The sequence below is a fragment of the Megalops cyprinoides genome, chromosome 4 (assembly GCF_013368585.1).
Source record: "Megalops cyprinoides isolate fMegCyp1 chromosome 4, fMegCyp1.pri, whole genome shotgun sequence".
NCBI classification, from domain to species: domain Eukaryota; kingdom Metazoa; phylum Chordata; class Actinopteri; order Elopiformes; family Megalopidae; genus Megalops; species Megalops cyprinoides.
The window spans coordinates 30,231,920-30,254,892 of NC_050586.1; the positions used below are offsets into that span (position 1 = coordinate 30,231,920).

Below are 22,973 nucleotides of genomic sequence, written 5' to 3' on the forward strand. Positions count from 1 at the left end.
TCACGGCATCCCCCTGCCACCCCATTCCACTCTTTTTTCTATTCGTATCTAAGATGTCCATTGGGGCGGTCAACAACCTCATTCCACAGCAGGGTGCAGCTCCTTCCTCTGACTCCAAGCCAAAGAACTGTACCCCTACACCCTCATTGATAGCAACGGCTCTTAATGTATTAAAATTCATAACTACTGAATGAAGCAATAAATGGCTGGACATACCCTGTCAATGTGTGTGCAGTGAATTCAAAACTGACCAACAAAAACAACAAAAACTGAACCACACAGCTGCATGGTATACCTTTCAACAGAGTGCTCCACCTGAATAATTTCAGGAAATATCCATCCATACAAACCATGGCTGCCCCGGACAAAGGCGTCTACTGACTGATAAGTAATAACAACGTACATTTTGTACACAACAACATGCAAATGCACAGTAACACCATGCCTCTGATCAAGCCACGCTTCTCGAATGAAAGGTGGCCCCGGAGCACCAGGCATCCGTTAACATAACCGAATACAGACCCCTGTGCCTCGGCCGCGGCTGAAGTGGAGCGGCGCAGGCACCCGTAGTGTATTCACCAGGTGTTTGCATCTGTAAGCCAGCTAATAACGGCCCCGGGCGCATCATCCCAAATGCTAATGTCCCCTCCGTGATTAATGCAGGTTTAGAGGAGCTCCGGCTGTAATCTCTGGATAATGAACCCACCTGAAATGAACCAAAATTGCCACTCACGGTATGAACAGTGGCGGTCGAACCGCTCAGATGCATTTCAAAGACCTCGGCAGGGAGGGGGTGTGGGGAAGGGGGGGGGGGATAAATTAATCAACCAAAAGGCTGCACTTGTAGAAAGCATTGCCAACCCGACAGGGCAGGAATGACAGACACACAGACTGACAGGCAGACAGGTTGGCCCACTATATCCTGAAACCATTCCCAGATTGTTACAGTGTGGTAAGCAACACTGGCCAAATGGCACGCCAGGCCCTGCAGAAACATGCATGTCAGTTTATTTCTGGAATGGAATCAGTCACGGCCACAGGTTGGCTGGCTGAGTGGAAGGATGAATATTCCATGCTCGGCTCTGAGGATGCATGTGCTAGCAACAGACCAAAAGAAAAGGAAGATTCGCTGAAGACAAAGTTCCGGTGCAAGTATCCATTTCCTCTCAACCAGCACTGAGGGCTTGCGTCCAAAATACGTCAGCAGCCTTCAACAGAGAGCCTTGTGTAAAATTAGAGCTGCCTTTTTTTTTTTTTAAAAAAAGGTCCTTGTGGCTGTGATAGCTTGTTTGGACTCTTTTTGCTCCTGTTCCATACCCACAAAATTCCTTTTCTACACAACTGCCACTGCCTTGCTTATAACTAACAGGAATGTTCGGAATGAGTTTGATGTCAGAATGGTCAGTTAGATGTGACACAGACTGGTGGAACTGAAATACTACATGTGGAGTGTGTTGGGCAGAACTGCTGTGCGTGTGAGAGGGCCCGTGTGCGTCTCTGTGTTTGTGTGCTCATGTACCTGTGTGAGTGCATAAGCATACAGGCATTGGTTTATGGGTGTGAGTGTGCTTTCATGTGTGTGTGGGTGCATTTTTACCCATCTACCCTTGGTCCTTGCTCCACAGCCTCTTGCTTTCTTGAGGTCAGATGCACCTCATTGCGAGGTGATGCTGAGGACACACACACCCGAGTCCTCTGCAGCAGCGACCTTCAAGTTCTCCATACCATTCTTTATACAGCTCAAGCCCTTACTGAAAAAGTGAAATTGATTTCCCTTTATTCTTTTAGAAATGGACTTAACACAACAGGGAGAATGGACAAGATTTTCTCCAACAGCGGAATGCTGAGGCCATTCTATTCCAGTGTCTTGAAGATCAAAGAAAGTCTAGGCAGTGCGTTTGTGCTTAAACGCACGTATGCATCAGTGTGTGTCAATGCGTTCGAGGTAGAGACTGATCTTAAATTTAAGATCATATTTCCACACTTTCATACACTTCATATTTGTACTGAATCCCGTCTTCCTCCTGCATTGCCTTTGGTACGTCTGGAAACCTGCAGAAAAAAAGATCGAAAACACATTATCAGACAGTCTGGGAGAGATACGCACATCTAAATGCAGCCATTAACCTTTCATTAACCCAGTTTCTTGCTTTTAACAGCAGCGGGCAGTAATTAACTGGGGCACTGTGACCGGTACCTGCTCTCTGGCAAATGAGCCGGACAAACATTAATTCGACTCCAATGTCTATGGTTATACACGCAAGAAAGTGGTGATTGCCATAAAATGCATCTTACTGCCAGCATTCAGTTACAGGAAAGTACCCTTTCACTGCCATCAAATGTTTCCCAGGTAAGCGATTTTGTGACTTGGTAGCAATGGAGAGACATACACCTCACCAATGAGTGAACTGGTATGAAGAAACCATACAATTGGGTTGACAATTCTGCTACCATAATCAGGGGACTATGGTCTCATACCTGCAGAAATGATGAAATTGCACACAACAAACACATGAAATGCACATGCAACACACACACACACACACACACACACACACACACACACACACACACACACACACACCAGTAAAAAACACTCCCATAAAAGAGAGGGAAAGGACAAAGTGTAGGACAAAAAGGCAAACAAGAGGAAGGAAACAAAAATGGGAGAAGGGACAGAGAGGCAGAGAGAAGGAGTGATTCACAGAAAGAAATGGAAAGAAAGAAAGTGAAATGGAAGATGCAGAGAGAGACAGGATATGGACAAAAACCGAAGAGGAGGGAGAGGAGGACAGTCTATATGGTGTACACTCACTCGGACAAGAGCCGGAACTTTTCTGGACTGATCCGGGGCAGAAATGTGTCGCAGTCAAACTGCTGCAGGATCCGGGTCACAAACAGGCGTTGCCTGCTCGGGCTCTCCATCACTTCCTGTGGAGCCAACAGGAAGACAGGGGTGACGGGGGGAAGTGGGGGGGGGCATCACCTTGAGCTCAGCCCGGCTGACATTACGAAACTAACAAACACAAACACAAGAAAATGGGTAACACACGCTGTCCCCTATTTTCACCAAAGATCTGAAGAAAAGGTAAGTGGAGGAGAGAGGCGGCGCACTGCCTGAGTGCATCCTTGAGCAATGAGGTCTCCATGACAACGAGCAGCCAGGATGAGAAGATACGCACTTGCTGCGTTTCTGTTGCGCACAATGCCATGCAGAGTTACAGGATGACGGGTGAGGTGTGTGTGGGGGGGGGGGGGGGTTGGAGGTGCAACAGAGCACCAAGGCTTCACATAAAAATTGTTAAACTTTCAATTTACCTTGACTCCAGTATAAACACTGAAGCACCAAAGCTACATAGGATGTCTGAATAACAATACTTAGCATGCCGTAGTGTGCTGCAGGCTCCGAGCTCACCCTGTTGGCTCAATTCTCTCTGTTAGTTCCACTTTTTCAGGCCATAATGTGCTGTTGTCTGTTTTGTACTGACCCATGTGTGCCACTCAGAGCAGACAATTAGGACAATCAGCTCTGTGGGGCGGGAAAGTTAGTCCAGGGTCAGGTGTGTATGGGTCGGTGTGTGTGCGCGTGCGTGTGTGTGTGTGTGTGAGTGAGTGTGAACAAGGGTAGAATTTAACCACTAATTTAACAAGCAAACATATTCAAAGGCCTTATAATGGTATAATGTATAAGCTGATCTGTCGGAGAAGCAGTGAGGGGCATTTTAGGAAAGAGACAGAGAATGAGAAAGTGAGAAAGAGTGAGAGAGCAGCAGGTCTCAAGGCTGCTTAAATAGACTGAAGTGATCAGAGGCCTTCACTCACATGGTCTGGGCATGTTCCTCAGACTAAAGAAAGGAATAGAGGTTCATTTCCATGGATGTGTGGAAACTGCTAACGACCGTTACTGTTACTTATGTTTGCAAGCAAGAAAGGATTAACCGTATCCATATATAATATAAGTCGTTCCACTTTATCTTTGATGCTTTAGGCATTCCATCCATTCTGGCCCTATTCTCTCCAACAACAAGATGGTCAAACGCAGAGGTCTGGAGGACACGCTGTTGAAAGTAAGGTTTGACTATTTCAGCCCAGCGTTCCTGGTCTGATAGCCTGATACTCCTGACAGCCGCTGGCCCTGTCATCCTGAACTCCCTCTTTTTCCACTCGGACAAGCACGGTCTAAAATTCAGACTTCTTAACCACCTGATCACCTGATCTCTGAGGCACTAGGATGAGAGTTTGGAAACAGAATGAATGTTCTTGTATAATACATTGTGTAATAATTTATTATACATGAAGTAGATACACAGATGAATGTATTATTAGTGTGTAAGCGTGTGTGTGTGTATGGGCAGGGGCAGACTGTGAGAAGAGGAACAAGAATATTCCTGACGCTAAACATGTAATTTATGAAGAGAGGCTGAAGACACTCATTCTCTTTAGCTTCAGCAGAAGGACACTCTGGGGATTTCAAATGATGGTTTTAATCATCATAAAAAAGCAGACCACAGAGGCCATTTCAAGCAGAGTTCTGTCAGCAGAAAATGAGGGCATTGGTGGATATTAAATAAAGGTAAATTCCAGACTGACGCTAGGAGGTACTTTTTCCCTACTTAGAAATTTATTAACGCATGGAACAGTTTACCATGACTCACAGTGGGAGCCTTTGAGGACCAGGGTTGACTCTATAGACCCATTACAGGCTATAGGCTCTACATGAGCCTAGTTGGGTGATATGGTGCATCTGTCCTTCCCTGTTTCTTACTCTATGTGTGGGGAAGGTGAATATTCACGGAAGTAAAGCAAAACCATGGTCTGACATGGTCAGAAGCTCCGAATCGATGTGCTCACTGTGCCTATGAGTCACATCTTAATAAAAAAAAGAAGGTGGGTGGTCAAGAGAAGCAGAGGTGCTAACTGGCCCTCGCGGAAAATGGCCAGACCACCCCTTTCAAAGGGCACTCCGGGGTCCAGTGGTTGAACGCCCGCGCAGCGCCACACTACACCTCGACCCCCCAATTTAAATCCTGATAGATCAAAGGCCCCACTGACCTTAACCCATCCCAAGGGGGTCCTCTTTCATCTGATAATAGTGCAGAGGAATAAAAAATGCAGAGAAAGAGGGAGAGAGACGAAGAGGAGTCAGTCATTAGTCTGAGAAAGCAGGCAGGAAGCAGCCCTCCTCTCCTCCCCTCTCTATTCATTCAGTGCAAGAGCAGCACTCTCAGCGCTTGCCTGGAGTCCAGTTTGGCTTGGCAGCACTGGCAGCTTTGGCTTCAGACACACAGAACAAGGAAAGAGCCAGGCAGAGACCAGGAAACACAGCATCCTGGGCCGTCACAATGCTATATGCATACTCACCACTGTACTCATACAGTCCCCACCCCTCACCCCCAAGACCTTTTGAGGAAGCCTCATTCATCACACATGCTTTTTAAGGGACAGAAGTGTTCAAGGGCAAAACCCCGCCCCTTTCACCAACCGACAGTGCCCCTCCCTTCACCGACCCAACAGGTGGCATGCTGCATGTGGGAGATGGGAGAGGAATGAATAAAAGGATGGGCAAACCGGGTTATTAACAGACACCCTTCATCTTTCTTTTTTTATTGGACAATGCAATTTCCAGGTGGTTATTGTGTAATCTTCCCACACACCTGCAGGAACACCATAAGTGTAGATGTCCAGTTAGCATCTCCACAACCCATCTACTGAGGTCCTCCTTCTACAGGTAAACACACACACACACACACAACTACATAAATGCATATATGAATAAACTGCAATGCCTTTCAGACTGGGCGCTTGTATGGAAATAACCCACCTGGGTGTTTCAATAGCAAGTGAGGCACAAAGAGCCGATCAAAATACTGCTCATACAGATGGCCCTTGGGATCACAGGAATAAAGCCTTTTACTGCATACATAAAATAACCATCACAATAACGACAGGAGCACAAATGAACCCAAGCAGGCGGCAATCGTAACTGGAGTCGCTTTCATGTCGTTAGAACAATAAAATCAATCCTGACCCACCATCCTTTTAACAAAAAAAAAAAGGCCTCACCCATGGTGGCCAAAAATAGGGCTTTACCGGACCGTTGCTTAATTGCAAAAAGAGCAATTTCAAATCTCAGCACATTTCTCCGATAGGTTTAATTTCTAGAAAGGAAAAATCTGTGTTATGTACTTGCGATTGTGTGTGTGTGTGTGTGTGTGTGTGTGTGTGTGTGTGTTGATAAGGTTAAGCTGCATGTGAACAGCTCTCTGACATTAGTCCCTCGGACATGAAAGAAATACTCAAGGACCAAACCAATGTCACAATCCCTCTTCATGAGTGACAGCCCTGATAAATGTACTGACGTTGCTCACCTTGTAAACTGAGCTGCCTCCGATCACCCACACTTGGTCGGCTCGCGCTGCTATTTCGGCGTTGTCCAGCAGGCTGAGCGCTGACCTCAGGTCAGAGGCCAGGTAGTGTGCTCCTGCTGGGGGCTCCCTGCGCACAACCACGTCACGGCACCGTTATTGCAACCTTACTGTTCCCTTATTGACACTATAGTCCCACTATAGACTATAAGAACTGTATTTGTAGTTGTAGTTATTGTATGTGTCAAAACTATGCTGACAAATAAACGGAACTCCTAAAAGGATGTGTTCAAAATTCCTTCCTTTTCAAATACTGAATTCTTAATTTCATCATTCAGGCCATAGAGAGAGATGGATTCAGATGTACCTACTTCATTTGCCTGCTGAGCACAATGTTGATCCGGTCCTTTAAGGGTCTGTTCTGAGCGGGAATGGAGAACCAGGTCTTCCTTCCCATAATCACAACATTCTGCATCCCTTTGTATTAAAAAGACACAGTGCTCCCTCATCTGATGAAAGGCACCAATGCAAATTAAAATATTAATCAGCACTACATGTCAAATGTGGTCAAATGTGTGGAAGTGAAACCACACAACTAATAAGCAATAGTCTAAATATGTAATTTATCTGTATGCGCTATGAATACTGTTATATCATGAGTGAATTTTAGCTGCAGTCATGCAATAATGTTATAATGTGCTGGACACAAAGTATATTAAAGCATAATGTGAGAGTGAGACTACTGAAGCAATGGAAACATTTGTAACGCCAGGCAGTTTTCGAAATGTGGTGAAACACTTCCACCTTGCGGCTACATGCGACTTAAACTTGAAGTTCAACGTGTTTATACACATAGCTAGATATCAGTTTAATCAAACGTACTGTTTTTTATACCTTCCACCGTAGGTGTCATTGTCATCTTCTGGAAATATTTCATTTCATCACTGAAAATGAAACAGCACTTTACATGAAAAAAGGAAAGAGATTGAATGAACAATATAAAATGTCAATTTTTGACCTAATTCAACATTTGTAGCTAAGACCTAAACTACCGAAGTACCGGTCAAATTGCCTAATTTTAGTGTGAGATTACGTATTGAGGTTAACACAGAAATCATCATTCCTGCTGGGAAGAGTGCATTATGCTGGACTTTGAACCATAGTCACGAGTTGCACACATACATGTGTTTTCTTCTTATTTAAAATATAGTAGTGTCTCATTTTCGACATTTCTACTTAACTTAAACTCTATTCAAAAGTATTTTCTACAACAGATAGCTATAACCATCTCGATTCTCAGTCGTTCAAATATTTAGTAACGCACACTGCTTTATTACTCACCTGAGTCTTTTCGGGTGCCATGGAAGATTTCCATTATTCCCGATTCCCATATCTGGACAAACTGCAACGATGCAGTTCAGCAAGCGAGACATTGCCCGTTTGCTCCGTAATCACGTAAATTTAACAAAGGCAAATTATTAAAAACACTTCCAGCTACTGGAGTTGGCTGATTAACGAGCAAGCACAAATACGCGTAGAAAGAGCGGAAATGATCTCATCAAAACACACCGCCTACAAAAACCCAAACAAAGCGTGGAGCTGTCAGTGAGTGGAGGGGGTACCCAGCTACCATGCAAAAAATTTTGAAAATTATTTGCAACAGATACCATATAGGTGTAGAATTTTAAAATGTGCGATAAACGTACTTCACTGCAAATATTTATAGATTCAAAAGTTGTTCCGAATAAATCTCAGCCCAGACGTTGGCTAACTTTTACAGTGCTAGTTGCGTTGGTTAGCTAAATGTCTCTTCGATTAATCAAGACGAATGACACGTTGTAAAAAGCATGCATAGATCTGACAAAAGAAGTGGTCATTCATTTTGAACATCGATTAATCCCAACCTTCGGGAAACGGAGCAGACGCTTTCCAGTTGCGCATGTCTAGCAACCCCAAACGTCACTCAGGCGCCAAGAAGTTCGCCGGACACACTTCGGCGCAAAGGAGTACACTGCACTCCTTTTCATGCTGTAATGCAGGGCATATCCTTTTAGGTAAACACTGAAGCTGCTTGGAATCAGCAGCTTTGCATGATCAAAGAGTTTACTAAATGAATAAAATCGTTCGCGTAAATAATGCCAAAATCAAACAAGAAGTCGTGCACGCAGACGTCCATCAGCAGATTCTTCAGTGGATTTAACAGGCAGGCAAATGACAGCAGCAGTCAGTGTGGGATTAAGTCTGCAGATCGCGGCGCTGGGCACTCAGGTCTTGGGGGCAAGGTAAGAGGTCGTGTGCTTTGAAGCTGCAGCGAACAGTTATTTGAAATAGGACTCCATCGCTGACTAATATATCCAGATATAGCAAGCTTGCTAACAACACTCACTAGGTTTTATAGCTAACTAGAATGATAGCCAAGTACGACTAGCTCACAACTGAAGAAACCTCTTGCAAATACATTGTACTTAATTAGCCTGGTGTAACCATTTACCAAGGTTCCGTTCTGTTAGCTGGTATGGACGGGCAATTAAAGAATGGAAGCAAATGTTTCCAGAATGACAGAACACGTAGATGTTAAGTGTATAAAGCATTCAGCGAATTTAAGATAACATAAGATAAGATCAAACAAGAAAAATAGTAAATAGTAAATAAATAAAAACAGACAGTACACAGTTTAGTAGACATTAAACAGTAGATATTAAAATAGTAATATTGCACATGAACAGTAATATTGCACATGAAGTAGTTATAGACATTAAAACAGTAAAATTTTGATGTGAGTGGTCCACTGGGAGCAGTGTTGATTGTAAAATCTGATTGTAAAGTCTGACAGCAGTAGGAAGAAAGGACCTACCATCCTACGGTATCTCTCCTTCACACACCTCGGGTGAAGCAGCCTGTCACTGAAGGAGGTGCCCAGTGCTGCCAGAATATCCTGCAAGGGGTGGGACTTGTTCTCTAACAGGGAAGATAGCTTAGCCATCATTCTCCTTTCTCCCACCACCTCCACTGGGTCGAGGGGGCATCCCAGGACAGAGCTGGCCATCTTAACCAGTCTGTTAAGTCTCTCCCTGTCAGCAGTCGAAATGCTACTGCCCCAGCAAACCACTCTGTAGAAAATGGCTGATACCACCACAGAGTCAAAAAAGGTCCTTAGTAGTGCTCCCTGCACTCCAAAAGACCTAAATCTCCTCATTGATTATTGGTACCTAGTACCTCGTATTTTGTTCATTGTACACTTTAGGTGTGCACGGTTGTGTGGGCAGTTGGTCTACTACGTAACCTTTAGAGGAACATCATTTTTGTTTCTGATCCAACATTCTCTGAAACGCACACTTGCATGAGACTTGGACACACATTTATCTGAATTTGCTGGTTTAGCCACCTAGTTAACAGTTTCTGATCGGATTCTGTCTCCTGGGACGAAGAAGCAGCTCTCTGCCAATGAAGATGAGCCCAGAAACAAACGAGCAAAGCTGGCACAGGACGGAGACGAGGAAGACAAGGACTGCGTCTTCGTCTGCAGCAACAGGGTTACAGGTGGGGACTAGTTCATACTGTAAATGCCATAAACTTGGTTGTTGCTGCCAAAAATTAATGCATGTCATGTAGCTAGCTAGCTAACCTTCTTGGATTCCAGGTGCGAATTCTGCCGGTTCTAACAATGAGTGTGCAAAGGCAGAGGGCAGTGACTGACAGGCTCTGTGCTGTGTGATTTCACTGAATGCAGGTGCAGGGACGGCCTCCTCCAGACCCAGACTGTCCTCTTCTACTCTGGAAAGACTGAAAGGCTTCAGCTGCCAAGGAAACTCAGTGAACCGGGACACTGTCCCCCCAGAGCAAGGCAACGGAGCTAGGGACCACAGCAGGGACCCATGCGACGCAACAGGGGACAGCGAATCGGAGGACAGAGAGGAGGAGAGTCCCCGGGTCCCAGCTAAAGAACAGGTTGGAGGAAGTGGACACAAACACATGTCTCAATGGAAACCGCACCTTTTTATTTGCAGCATACAACAGAGAACTGCAGCATGAGAATCTACATGAAAAAGTAGACAGGATATGGATAGCAAGCCAAGTGTTGGTTTGTTCACTTTATGAAAATGAGGATGCTGCACTTCAGCATGTCGCTTTGTAATAGTGAAACCTTTTCTTCTTTCGGGCGAATTCAGGGTTTCAGTTTGAGCCAGTTTGCCAAGCCAGGTGGTGGTGGTGGCGGCGGCACAGTTAACTCGGGTAACGCGGGTGGAGCTGGCCCTGCTAAAAAGAGTCCCGCAGACACCAGCGCCCCCAACAGGAGAACCAAGAGCATCTACACCCCCCTGGAGCTGCAGTTCATGGAGATTAAGGAGAAGCACAAAGACACCCTGCTCTGTGTGGAGTGTGGGTACAAGTTCAGGTTCTTCGGGGAGGACGCCGAGGTGAGAGCTGGGCAGGGGAGCTCGGGTTCGACTCCCACCCCTTAATGTTCTTTTGTATTAGCATTGGACAGATACTGTGTTTTCTGAGAAGTGAAGGATTCCATATGAAAAGTTTTTACTTGATTTGTTATGTATCAGTTGAGGAGTGGCTTGGAAAGCTGGGGGGGGGGGGGGTTGGGGGGCATAGCAGGTGTACCCTTCATTTGAACAGGGTATTCTACCTTTCAGGTGTAGTCAGTCATGAGTTTGTAATGTAATTACATATGGTAATGATATGGTAGACAGACATAGAGGAGCACTAGCAGTACTGTTCCTGTTGCTGAAGTGGTGGTCTTAGTGTTTATTGTATGTATATAATAATAAATTGTCATTTGTCATTTTTCATGCTAGAAATGGTGCATTGATTGCTTTATTGTGGTGTTCTGTGACAAATTAAACAAAATTTAACTGATCAAGAAATCAGCACCAGTGTTCTATGCATTCTTGGTCTCCTGGTCCTAACATAAATAGGTGCAAGAACTGAGAAAAGACCACCTTGTCTGGTTCGATTAAAGTGACCACTGTGTTCATGAGAGTGCGTATGTGTGTGTTGATGTGGCATTGTGTTAACCCCTGCAGATAGCAGCGAGGGAGCTGAACATTTTCTGTCACATGGATCACAACTTCATGACCGCCAGCATCCCCACCCACCGCCTGTTTGTCCACGTCCGGCGCTTGGTCTCCCAGGGTTACAAGGTCAGTGGCTCACACCTGTCCAGGGGGCCCCTTCTCACCCGCCCACTGGACCATGCCACCTGTTCCTGTGAATGCAAGTCATAGACACTTTTATGTGAACTGATTGATAATATAAACCTGACTTATGGGTTGTATCCCTTTTGTGATCATTTAATAATTTAATAATAATATAAATACAGCCAGTGGATTGTCTGTTTTTTGTGTAATCATTTATTTTTTTATTTCCTACAAAAACTGGTGTCAGAGGGGATTACAAAAAATTGGTTGGGCTCCTCCCCCAGGTGGGCGTGGTGAAGCAGACGGAGACCACGGCTCTGAAGGCCTCAGGTGCCAACAAGAGCGCCCTCTTCACCCGCCAGCTGAGCGCGCTCTATACCAAGTCCACCCTGGTGGGGGAAGGTATCCTTTCTTTCCCCCCTGCACATAACAAGGAAACCGTTTGTCCAAGTCTGAATAAAGATGCGAATCAGTGCTCACAGCACATCATCTGCAGCCACACACATCTATGCTATAACACTTATGTTTTTGTCTTCTTTATAATTCAATAACAGTGCACATATACAGTACATCTGCTTATACAATTACATTAACTCAGAAATAGGCTCAGGGTCTGCTTGAAAATTTAATTGTTTGAATATCCATCTATGAGATCACTAATTAGTACTTTGTCCAATATTCACTTGTTAGTTTAATAGAGAAAAATTCTTTCTCTTGCAATATTCATGAAGGAAAATAGTGAGATAGTAATCAAATACTCAAAAGTGAGTGCAGAAGTCATTGTTTGCACTGAAGTGGAGTTTCATGCAGTGTGTGAGGAGTGGGGTTTGGCTATTAGGATGCTTGATGTGGGCAGCCATGGATGGATTGTAATCAATGTTGCTTAATTGGACATTGAGGTGATGAAGGCGACTGGTCAATCACAGACAAGAAGAGGGAGAGGGAAAGGGAGAGGGAGAGGGAGAGGGATGGAGAGAGGGAGAAGGAGGGAGGGAGAGAGGGAGAAGGAGGGAGGGAGAGAGGGCGGCTAATGTAACCCTGGAAAGCGTGCTTGAACCCTTGACACCTCACCTCAGATGTGAACCCTCTGCTGAAGCTGGGTGACTTGGAGGAGGCTGAGGACGTGGTCCTGGATGCTCCAAACAACTACCTGATGTGTGTGTACGAGAGTTGGGATGGCCAGGCCAAGGAGCTGACCGTAGGCCTTGTGGTGAGCGCTCCATTCATGGTTTCCACACCCCTTGGGAATTCCTGAATATGTTTTCACAGTGAATTAAACACGTGACTCTGTCTTTCTATCTGTCCAGCTTGATGTTTTTTTACCATTGAGTGTGGCAATGTTGGATATTGACAGCATGCTGGTACTGTGAACAAACTGGCTAGCTTGCTGGCTTGAATTCTCCACCAAAAGTCATTTAAAAAATGACTTAAAAAATGTATTTAATAAATGTATTTGTCTTATGTGTTTGTCTGTCTGTGTGTGTCTGTGCATGTTCTTTTGGGCCCAGGCGGTTCAGCCTAGCACAGGCGATGTACTGCTGGACTGTTTCAAGGATGGACCGTCCCGCTCAGAACTGGAGACGCGTGTTATGCGAGTGCAGCCGGTGGAGATCCTGGTGCCCTCTGACCTCTCCCAAACCACGGAGCGCCTCCTGCAGAGCATTGCCTCTGCCAGGTAAACCTCCCGACGACCACCTGTCTTCAACTTCATCTTACCTCTTGCTGATGTATCTTTTATTTCATAGCCTGTAAGTCCACAATAGGAATTGGTCCTGCTGTCAGAATTCACTCAGTGTTTATCGTGAGAAAGTAACATACCTGTCAACTTGCATTTAACAGTTTGTTGCATAATGTTCACACCATTTGATTGTGGCAGGCTAGATCAGAGTGTGCAGCTGTACAATGTCATACAACTAAATATTATGTACCATGTTTGTACACATTTGTAAAAGGATTTGACTGTTGTCATGGCAACTAGGTGTTAGAGACTTGAGTGCAGGCAAACTGTCATGTCTGTCGGTCATGTGACTTCCAGCAAGGTACTCGGCTTCCTTTGTGGGAACCTTCATTCTAACAGTTTTTTATCAGATTTGAAAAAGGCATCTCATTGATGGCAGTGACTCAATGTCTACCTCAGCAATGTACCTTATGCTGATGTCAGTAAGTCAGGCTTTTCCTCACTTTTGTAATGGTTTAGTATGAAAGTTATAAGGATAGCCACTAGATGTCAGTAGTTGACAATATTTGTTGGTCAGAATATGATACATGTATTGCATTACATTTTTTGCCAGAGCTTTTCATGTTCAAGTGCTCATTGCATGAAGCACTTAAATGTTGCTGGAACTATTCTTATGCTCATGCAATGGCACGTGAGATGCAATGTGCACAGCATGAATGCAGACCACTTGTTGAAGAGAAGGTCTTGCTTTGTCCTTGCCACTCACTCCCATGGCAGCAAAATCTAATGATACAATAAACGCCCCGGTGAAGGACCTTTGAGTGAAAGCTCGGCAGATAAATGAGACTGAGAAGCCTCAATGTGCAGTGTATTTTATACTACATTACATTACATTACATTATAACACCACCATTTAGCAGACGCTTTTACCCAGAGTGACTTCCAGCACAAAATAACAGAATCGTGTCCATTTACATGCGTGGTCTTCTGTGCATCTGAACTAAGACTCTGTGTTAGGTGGGCAGGTGCTGTCATGTTTGCAGGTGATTTGAACTGGGCAAGTAGCCTCTTCCTCCTCCTCCTTCAGGCGTGTAGGGAGAAATAGAGATCGGGCTGTGGAATTCCTGTGGTGTATGATTCTGTACTCTGGCGGTTGCTACGCACGACAGACTCCCCTTCTGTGTCTCAGTGCGTCACACAGTCATGGCCACTGAGGCGTCCGGACAGGCTGTTTAAATAATGACAGATGAGCAGCTCCTTATCGTAACCATTTCATTCGCAATACACGTATTTGAATCTGCGGCTAGCCAGACTCGTAGCGTGATTTACTATCGTATTTGTGATTCACTGGTGAAGTGCTGTAGGTGTATTTATTGATTTGCTTATAGTTTTTTTGATTAATCATTCGGTCATCATCCTCTCCTTGTGTTGTTGTTGGCTGTTGGATTTTGGGACAGGAGGGGAACGTACAGGACAAAGCATTGCACTTTGGAGCAGATTGTCAAATTTCGATCATGATTTTTTTTTTCAGGACATTGTGTTTCACATGACTTTCAGCAGGAGGTGAGAAATAATACACAGGAAACTATTGACAGGGTTCCCACGGTCATGGAAATCCTGGAAAAGACATGGAATTTTAATACCCCATTTTCCAGACCTGGAGAAGTCATGGAAGTCAGTAAATTCATTTAAAGTTTTGGAAAAGTCATGAAATTTGATTTTGTCATACCAGGGGCGTAGGAGATAAAGTATATCTTATTGTATATTTTATGGATTAATGCGAATCACAAAATCAGATCGCTTCCTACTCCCATCAAACAGTGTGGTAACAGAGAGTGAGGGGAGAAAACACATTTTATCCAGTCTCGTTTCGTTCTCCGTGAAGCTTCAGTCTGAGCTCCGCCTTCCAAATCATTCACCACGTCCTCAGTAGTGTAAATGAATAGGAAATCTAATTTGGGTTGTCAGACATCATGGTGATCAAATTGTTCTATTTCTACAGGGCGGGCGTATTCTATCAAAAACATCAGTGGCCAAAGCCTTCTCTGGATTTGTCTGATAACGTGACTGACCGTAAATGCTAGCAATTTACTGCTGTTTAATTGTCATTTGATGATTAGGCCCAACCTGTGGAGTAAAGTACGCAATTTTGTGTACTTGTAGGTAGTGAACGGTCATGGAAATTTCATTAAAGGTCACTGAAAACTCATGGAAAAGTTTTTAAATCTTGTGAGTGGAAATGGGTGCGAACCTGTATTGACTGAAGAGTGGGAAAGATAGTTATCCCTCCTGTTCTTTCACTTGGCAGCATGCTGTGGCACAGAGTAGAAAGAACTGCTCAGGGCGAACAAGGCTCTATAAGAGCACAGCAGTGGTGATGTGCTGTCAGCTCACTGTCAAGGCTAATTCACAGGTAGAGCAGGTGTTAAATTAAGGGTTATCTTTCCAGATATTAACTTTGTCATGGTGTATATTGATAATTGGATGTGTTAAGTTAGTCTGAAGTGCTTTTTGCTCTGTCATTTTCTCCGGTGTGATCATGAAGACAAAGTCAGTGGTGCGCTGTGTGGCTTTGATCCTCAATATTGATATGGGAGAGGTGAGTAGGGAAATGTGTCATTTTGATTTACATTGCTCTAATGAGTGCTGGAGCCCTGACTCCATGAACATCGCATCAACAATATGACATTAAATGCACACAAGTGTTATTTCGACAACTTTGCCCCTGTGCTCTCTGTTGGGGATAAAAGAATCTTCTATTGAATTTAATGTTGTGTGAAAGTTGAATGATTTGCATTCTCGGTTGTGCGCTCCTTCACTAAGAAGAGACAAGAATGAACCGACAGTAAGTGCTTAACGCATGTTTAAAGTGCACCCTGTGGTATTCTTGTGGAAAACGATCACCGGCTCACTGCGCTGTTATTATTTTGCCTTCATGTCTAAGTAGGAGATTGTAGTTATTTTGAAAGTTCAGTTTATTACAAAAGGAAACCCTGGGGAAGTGTTTGGTTGGACTCACAAAGCAAGCACAAAGTAGACGGCCTTGGTGAGGCTAATTTCCAAATCCTTATTAAGTTGAACAAAACATTCTCCAGCATTTAAACTTTGTGAGAGAACAGTGCTAGGTGACCTTTAACCCTCAGAGAAATCTGAATGAAAATGAATGAAGTCCTCTTGCATAGAATGTAGAAGCTGTGACTATGGAGGGAGTTCTTTGTTTTCTTTTACCTGGTTGTGCGGTGTTGGCTGTACTGATAAGGTCAGTGCAGGCTCCTTCCCCCCCTTGCCCAATCTATATGCATCCCTGAGTCTTGCATAGAGCCCCATCCCGAGTCTGGGCTCACACCCCTCTCTTAGCCATGACCCGTACGCAGCCTGTTCTGAAAATGACATGGGCACCACGTTGTTCTTCTTGTAAGCCTCCAACACTACCTCAGCACTGTGTTTGACTCTGTTTGTACACCTCTACATGGCAATTTATAAGACACATAGTGTACTCACACCGGTAAGTCAGCCCACACAAGAGTGTCTGCTAAATGACGCTAATGTAATGTAAGGTAACGCTCGAGTCAGATCCGCGGCGATTGCCCAGGGGTCCCACTTTCTTCACTTCGGAGATCCTGCTGCGCGTGTTGCCTGCTCCGCTGCAGTCAGTGGCCGAGCGCGGAGCGCATTCGGACAGCCTGATAGCCTCGGTTCAGAGGAGGTTAATACGCTCTGTGCAGATCCCCGACACGTGGCTCCAGGGAGCGAGCAGGCTGCTTTTAATTAAGAGAAAGTCGCTGCCGTACTTCTGGAAGCGGGACTTGGACTTTAATTTGCTTTGTGTCCTGGAGTGAGAGGGGGCCTGACAGGGGGATTAAAAGTGGGAGGATAATTGTTGTTGTTGTAAAAGTGACATTCGCCTCTTTATTCTCACCAGTTTATTTCTCCCAAGACTGTGGAGGAAAATTGTGCCCCCTTTTAATTTTGAATCTTTTTAAATTTTTTTGGGGCACACTTTAGCAATTGATTCTAGTAACAGGCATTTTGATAATATGAGTATAAAGTGATGCAGTGTTGTTTGTTGGTTCTTTGATCTAATTTGAACTTAGTTCCCCTTTACCTTGATTGACTTGACGTCATAGTTTAGAAGGTGCGTGGTTTTTGAGCTTGCTGCGTGTCTGTCTGTGACCTTGCCTCTTTCCTCAGTAATACTGAAATGAGTATTCTGTATTCCCGTGCAAACTCTCAGAGTACACAGGAGCAAGGTCTGATGAAGGAGAGGGACAGCATTTATATTAGTCTTAATTGTGTCAGTAGGGACTGTGTGTGTGTTTGAGCTTGAGATTGTGTGTACGTGTGTGTGCGCACTTGTGTGTGCATGCATGTGTATGTGCATGTGTTTGTGTTTCTGTGTGTGCATGTGTGTGCATGTGTGTGTTTGCACATGCATGCATGTCTTTGTGTGTTGGTGTGTGTGTGCATGTGTGTTTGTGTCTTTGTGGGTACATGTGTATGTGTGAGTTTGTGCAAGACTGTGTGTGTGTGTGTGTGTGGGGCGGACTGCCTGGGTGATAGCAATGACAAACGTTGATGCGTGAAAGATTGCTAGTTTCTTATGATCACCTCTGCTGTGAGCTTGCCATTCGTGGCCATGCACAGTCAGGGAGCGAGGCAGCACCTCAACCCCTACTGAAGCACCAGTACGCTTCACTTAGCCAGTGGAGGGGTTGCTGATTGGCTGTTCAGCTCTGAAGAGTGATGAGAAAAGACTACCGATGTCCTGCAATTACCTCTCTCCTCTCCTCAGTTCACACTTCTCTCCATCTGTCTCTCTCCTCTCTCCTGTCTTTGCCCTTTTCCCCTCATCCATCCTTCCATCCTCCATTTGTCTCTTTCTCAATTTCTGACCTTCACCAGTCTTTTTTCATCTCTTTCATCTCCTTCTCTCTGTCCTTCTGTTCTCTCCTCCTCTCTGTTGCTCAGTGTGGATGTTTGTCTCTGGTGATTTCTCGTCTCTCACCAAGTCTGTTTCCCACACGTCTGATGCTACACTTCACACACACACACACACACACAAAAAAACACACAAAGAGACAGGCATTAACATGCAATATCACACAAAAACACACAAACGCACAAAGGGAGGCACAATTCAAAATGCATGCATTCAAATAAAAACATATGAAGTAAAACACATACAAAGACCAGCACACACAGAGAGACGCACACGTGCAAATGACTTCCGTCTCAATGTCAACAGCACATATCTATATCATGCAAAGGCAGAAACCTGCGCATGTAACCAGGGATGGGGACTTTGGGGACTTTTCCCTGGTCGTCTGTTCAAAACCGAAATGTACAGCTATGTTATTCAGTTTGGGTCATTTGGGAACCTTCTGTTCTATCCTGCTAAATTCCAGGTGCATGGCCAGAACACCTTGAGACAGATGCTTTTGAAATGTGTTCTTCCTGCCCCCCCCCCCCCCCCCCCCTTTTGCCCCAGGCCTGCTGTGCTTACCTTGAGTGACTTGGCCGCATACTGTGGCCGTTCTCATTGTTTTAATTGAGACCGGAGCTGCAGAACGAGAGCGAGAATGTGAGAAAGGTGGCAGGTCCTGGGTTTGGTATTTGGAAAAAGGGGAACCGTGGTGGTTCAAGTAAATAAATGTTTACCTCTGTGATCTGTTTTTGTTCATGTTTGTTTGCCCTCCTGTATAACCACTGTGTATCCTGTGAAGGCATTTTTTTTCCAGAATGAAAATTCAGTTTTTCTCCTGTTGTTCCTTTAAGATTAAAAGTCCCCCACCTTTTGCAAAATTTTACTCATGTTTGAATGCTTGTGAGTAACGACATGGCATTAACATGATAAACATAACTGTTAACTGTTTTTGTTTGAATAGGGATTCAAATGGAGGAGTTGAATACGTGCTTCTTTGTCAGTGCAGTGTTAGGATTTGGAGGTCTACCAGTGCTTGGTTTGTCTTTTTTCATACACTCACACAACACTCAAATAGATTTGGCTAGCAGTTCCCTTTGCAGCCACCTTCCATTGTGTGTTTTTGAGCCATGGAAGCTGGTAGTAACAAATGGGGGCTCATCCGGGATTGAACATGGGACTACTTGTACCCAAAGCAAGGTTCCCCTAACCCCTAGACAGAACAGACTATTAGCTTCACTAAAGAAAAAACAAGCACCATAGTGTATCAGTCTGTGTTGCTGCATGGGGAGTGATTCTCAGTTGTGTGGGGAAAAACAGAATTTTTCATATGAACCAGAGCTGGTAGTTGTATAATGGGAACAGAGTGATTTATTAAATGGGATTGCTGTGAGGGAAAGTTTATAAGTTGTGTCAGTGAGCCTTTCTTGTATGCAACAAGTGCTGCATGATCATCAGGGTATCACTGTGGCTTGATATGTTTGAAACAGCTGTGTCAGGTGCACTCAGTGTGGTTGTGGTAACGATCAGGCAGTTTGTGTATGGCGAAGATGCTGTGTGGTGTATTCTTTGTGGCGGTTTAGGCACCTTTGGCGTTGTGTTTGCACAGCACACATGTGTGTGTTTGTCTGTGTCTGTGTGCGTGTGCGTGTGTGTGTGTGTGTGTGTGTGTGTGTATGTGTGTGTGGTGTGTGTGTATGTGTGTATGTGTGTGTGTGTGTGTGTGTGTATGTGTGTGTGTGTGTATGTGTGTGTGATGTGGGGTTTGGGGAGAAACAGGGACACTGTGCGCTGCTGCTGAAGATCTGTGTGTGGCCGTATCGGGCCGTCTGGGAGGTCTTCTAGCAGGCGGGAACAGACGGGCTGCTGTCGGGTGTCTGCGGACCTGCGTCAGCGCTCACAGGTAGGCACCTTAAAGGGCCTCCTAGCGACAGACTCGGTGCGGTTGCTAGGCTGGCTGGTAATTGGCTCCTCAAAGGGCTCCAGTGGGTGTCCTTTATCCAGGCAGGTAAGGTGCCTTTGTTTCAGTGGTGTCCACAGCACCGTCATGGTTCCACCCCATTCTGGCCCAGTGAGAAAAAAACTGTCTGCCATAGATATTGTGTTACCATAATACCTTAGACATTCTATTACAGCCATGTATTTAGCTCTTGCAGTCCTTCCATCCTCCATCTAGGAGCTTCTAGTTAGCAACTGGAGGCTCTGGTGCTGTCTGTTCCTATGCTGTTCCTGTGCTGACTTCACAAACCAGCAAATCAGATCAAATGTAGCTTCAGAAGTGGCAGAGGCACATCTTTCAGTGTGAAGCACACAGGGTTGACTATCTGGTCACAGTAAATAGAATATTTTTGGATATTCCATAAACTGTCTCAGGAGAGTGTTCGCTGCCATGGCTGTGGTATAATCCACCCCGATCCAAAAAGGGTCCGCTGTGCAGCCCTGTTGTTTTTTAGGTTCCTTTTTTATCATGAGCTGCTCCCCTAGTGACACATTGAGCCTATTCATTTCGTGATTAAAAATGATTATTATTATTGTCATTTATTAGAAATTACATTTGAAAAGTCTTTTAATTCCCTCAATTCAGCGTTTCACCTGCCACAGTGGTTAAGCCTGCCTGTATGAGTTTGAATTTTAAGTATAAATTAAATGCGGTCTCTTATGTCGTGTTAGATTTGTTTGCGTGCAGAACATTGCAGTGGAAGGCTAATTGATGATCCCCTGAAGAAGCCTTATCTGCAACTGTATGCCGCCGAGGAAATCTCACCTGAAACAAATTAGTGGGCCTGCAGACAAAGAGCACTTCAGAAATAAGATGCAGGGTCCCAGGTGTTCGCTCTTCCAGCTGCGAATCTCAACAGCATCATTGCGATCGGAAAGCAATTGCCTCCTAAAGGCAAGTGTTGATGATGGAGAATAGTCACAAAAATGATGGAGTTTAGGGAGATGGTTCAGCCTTGGCCTACTGTAGCTCCGAATTGTCAGAATGTCTTTCAGATGTCCTGTTATAGTCAACCAAACTGTCATTCGCAGTATTACATTCTGTAATGTTCTGTAACACTCTAGCAGGTTGATTGTGTTGTAATGACACAAAGGAGATGCCCAGTTACTCATGCAATTTTTCCTTGAATGAACTACAATAACCTGTTCCAGACAGTTATGCCGCATTCAGACTGCAGGCCTTAATGCTCAGTTCCAAATTGTTGCTCAAGTCTGTTTTTTATTTTACTTTTGTCTGACCGTTCATATTAATTTTTCAAAGAGGCCTGTATTCCACATCAGGGTGAGCAGATCTCCATGTTGAAATGTCCTGCATGCACATATAAACAACAAAATATGTCAAGGTTGTTTAGTCACGCAGAATTGTAAAGATGTGGGTAACCTGTCATATGCAGAGTGAAGTAAGAATATCACTTGGGCCGTGTTAAACATGCTGAATTCCACAATTGGCAAGATATCCAATTTTTTCCCACATCGGGAAACACATTGGGAACTGAAATTCTAAGCAGATAAAAAAAGTAGTTATGTGAAGGTGTGGAGTGACAATTGTCTGTAGCTAATTTCAGACCCCAGCAGGAGTGATTGTGCTACATATGTAGTGTGGCATTACCTCAGTTTGAGAGAAAGTTCTTTTCCCATCGCTTTTACCTTCTGGGAGTGATGGGCAGAATACATTGCTGTTTTGCGTGTCTCGAGAAGTCCGATGATCCTGAAATTATATGGCCGTTGACGCAGCTGAACTTCTGTATTTGTTCAGTCAAACGGATTGTAAGGAATGAGAAAGTGGTAATTCAGGAGAGAGCTGGCGGTACAGCGATCAGCCAGAAGCACACCCCTGACTGTGGGAGAGTGCGCTGCATTTGATGAGGGCGATTTATCTCGCAGCGAAGACCGCGGGCGGGCGGTGAAGGCATCCCTATCCGTCTCTGATTGACTGCTCGTGTCCAACCTGGGAATCTGTGCACTTCTTCATCACATATTGCTTTACCGCAAAAACTTTGTTATGGTCCCTAAGAGCCCTGCGGAGATTTGGAACAACAGAGAGCGCTGCTGCCGCTTGGTAATGAAATATGATTAAAAGGAATGAATTGTGTCGGGGTGCGTTTCCGAAGGGGGGTGCCTGGGGAGTTTGCCGCCAGGCGCCGACTCTAAATTAAGTGGAAATGATGAGATGAAATGGCTTTTGCAGCAGGAGGAGTGTACTGGGCGGGATCATGGTTTAGCTTCGGGGGCATGGTTTACTAACGCCACTGTAACTTCTGATGTGCCATGGCTGATTCCAAGTCTCTGTGTGTGTGTGTGTGTGTGTGTGTGTATGTGTATGTGTATGACTAGGCCACTATAACTTCTGTATGCATGTGTGTGTGTGTGTCTGTGATTGGGTGCTGCTCACCTGCGACTTCATGCTAGAATGCTTGTCTCTACAGAGGTGCGTTGGGGAGTGGCAACTCGCCCTCTTGTGGATGCAACCGTGTGCTTGTCTGCGTGAGCATGCATTGCATGTGCGTGCGTATGCGTACCAGCGTGCGTGTTTGTGCGCATGTACATTTGTGCGTCTGATTGGTGGGAAAGGGGTAGTGCTTTCCCATGAGCCACGTGCCTACCACAGTCTCCCCAGCAACCGCAGACAGACGACAAAGCCGCCAGGAGTCCTTGAGGAGATGTTGGTGCTGGAATGGTGAAAGAGGGTGGCAGCAGAGGATGAAAGGATGGAGAGAAAGACAGGATGTGTGTGTGTGTGTGTGTGTGTGTGTGTGTGTGTGTGTGTGTGTGTGTGTGTGTGTGTGCGTGCGCGCGTGTGTGCGTGTGTGTATGTGTATGTGTGAGCATTGCCATTGGTCATTTTTTGTATTTCTGTTTGT

General features: G+C 44.9%; 2 protein-coding genes across 8 annotated transcripts in view; one reads left to right on the forward strand and one right to left on the reverse strand.

Moving 5' to 3' along the window:
- Positions 1-1,780: 1,780 nt before the first annotated feature.
- On the reverse strand, positions 1,781-7,884 carry dhfr (dihydrofolate reductase). 7 transcript variants are annotated; one of them, XM_036528033.1, is made up of 6 exons: positions 7,707-7,884; positions 7,260-7,309; positions 6,737-6,842; positions 6,369-6,495; positions 2,816-2,931; positions 1,781-2,052 (listed from the first exon to the last, which is right to left on the reverse strand). In XM_036528033.1, exons 1-6 carry the CDS (start codon positions 7,796-7,798, stop codon positions 1,971-1,973), a joined length of 573 nt encoding a protein of 190 aa, XP_036383926.1. In that variant the 5' UTR covers positions 7,799-7,884; the 3' UTR covers positions 1,781-1,970. The 7 variants fall into 7 exon arrangements, with proteins under 7 accessions (XP_036383926.1, XP_036383925.1, XP_036383928.1 ...); XM_036528032.1 differs by having other exon boundaries at positions 7,248-7,309; XM_036528035.1 differs by having other exon boundaries at positions 7,260-7,326; positions 7,707-7,817.
- Positions 7,885-8,215: 331 nt separating this feature from the next.
- The window catches only part of msh3 (mutS homolog 3 (E. coli)), a 63,175-nt gene continuing 48,417 nt past the window's right edge, over positions 8,216-22,973 (forward strand). The window contains exons 1-8 of the mRNA XM_036526812.1: positions 8,216-8,647; positions 9,794-9,905; positions 10,096-10,313; positions 10,535-10,783; positions 11,402-11,518; positions 11,800-11,917; positions 12,592-12,725; positions 13,024-13,190. Coding sequence (XP_036382705.1) covers positions 8,501-8,647; positions 9,794-9,905; positions 10,096-10,313; positions 10,535-10,783; positions 11,402-11,518; positions 11,800-11,917; positions 12,592-12,725; positions 13,024-13,190 — 1,262 coding nt within the window. The 5' untranslated portion in view covers positions 8,216-8,500. The remainder of the gene's footprint in view (positions 8,648-9,793; positions 9,906-10,095; positions 10,314-10,534; positions 10,784-11,401; positions 11,519-11,799; positions 11,918-12,591; positions 12,726-13,023; positions 13,191-22,973) is intronic.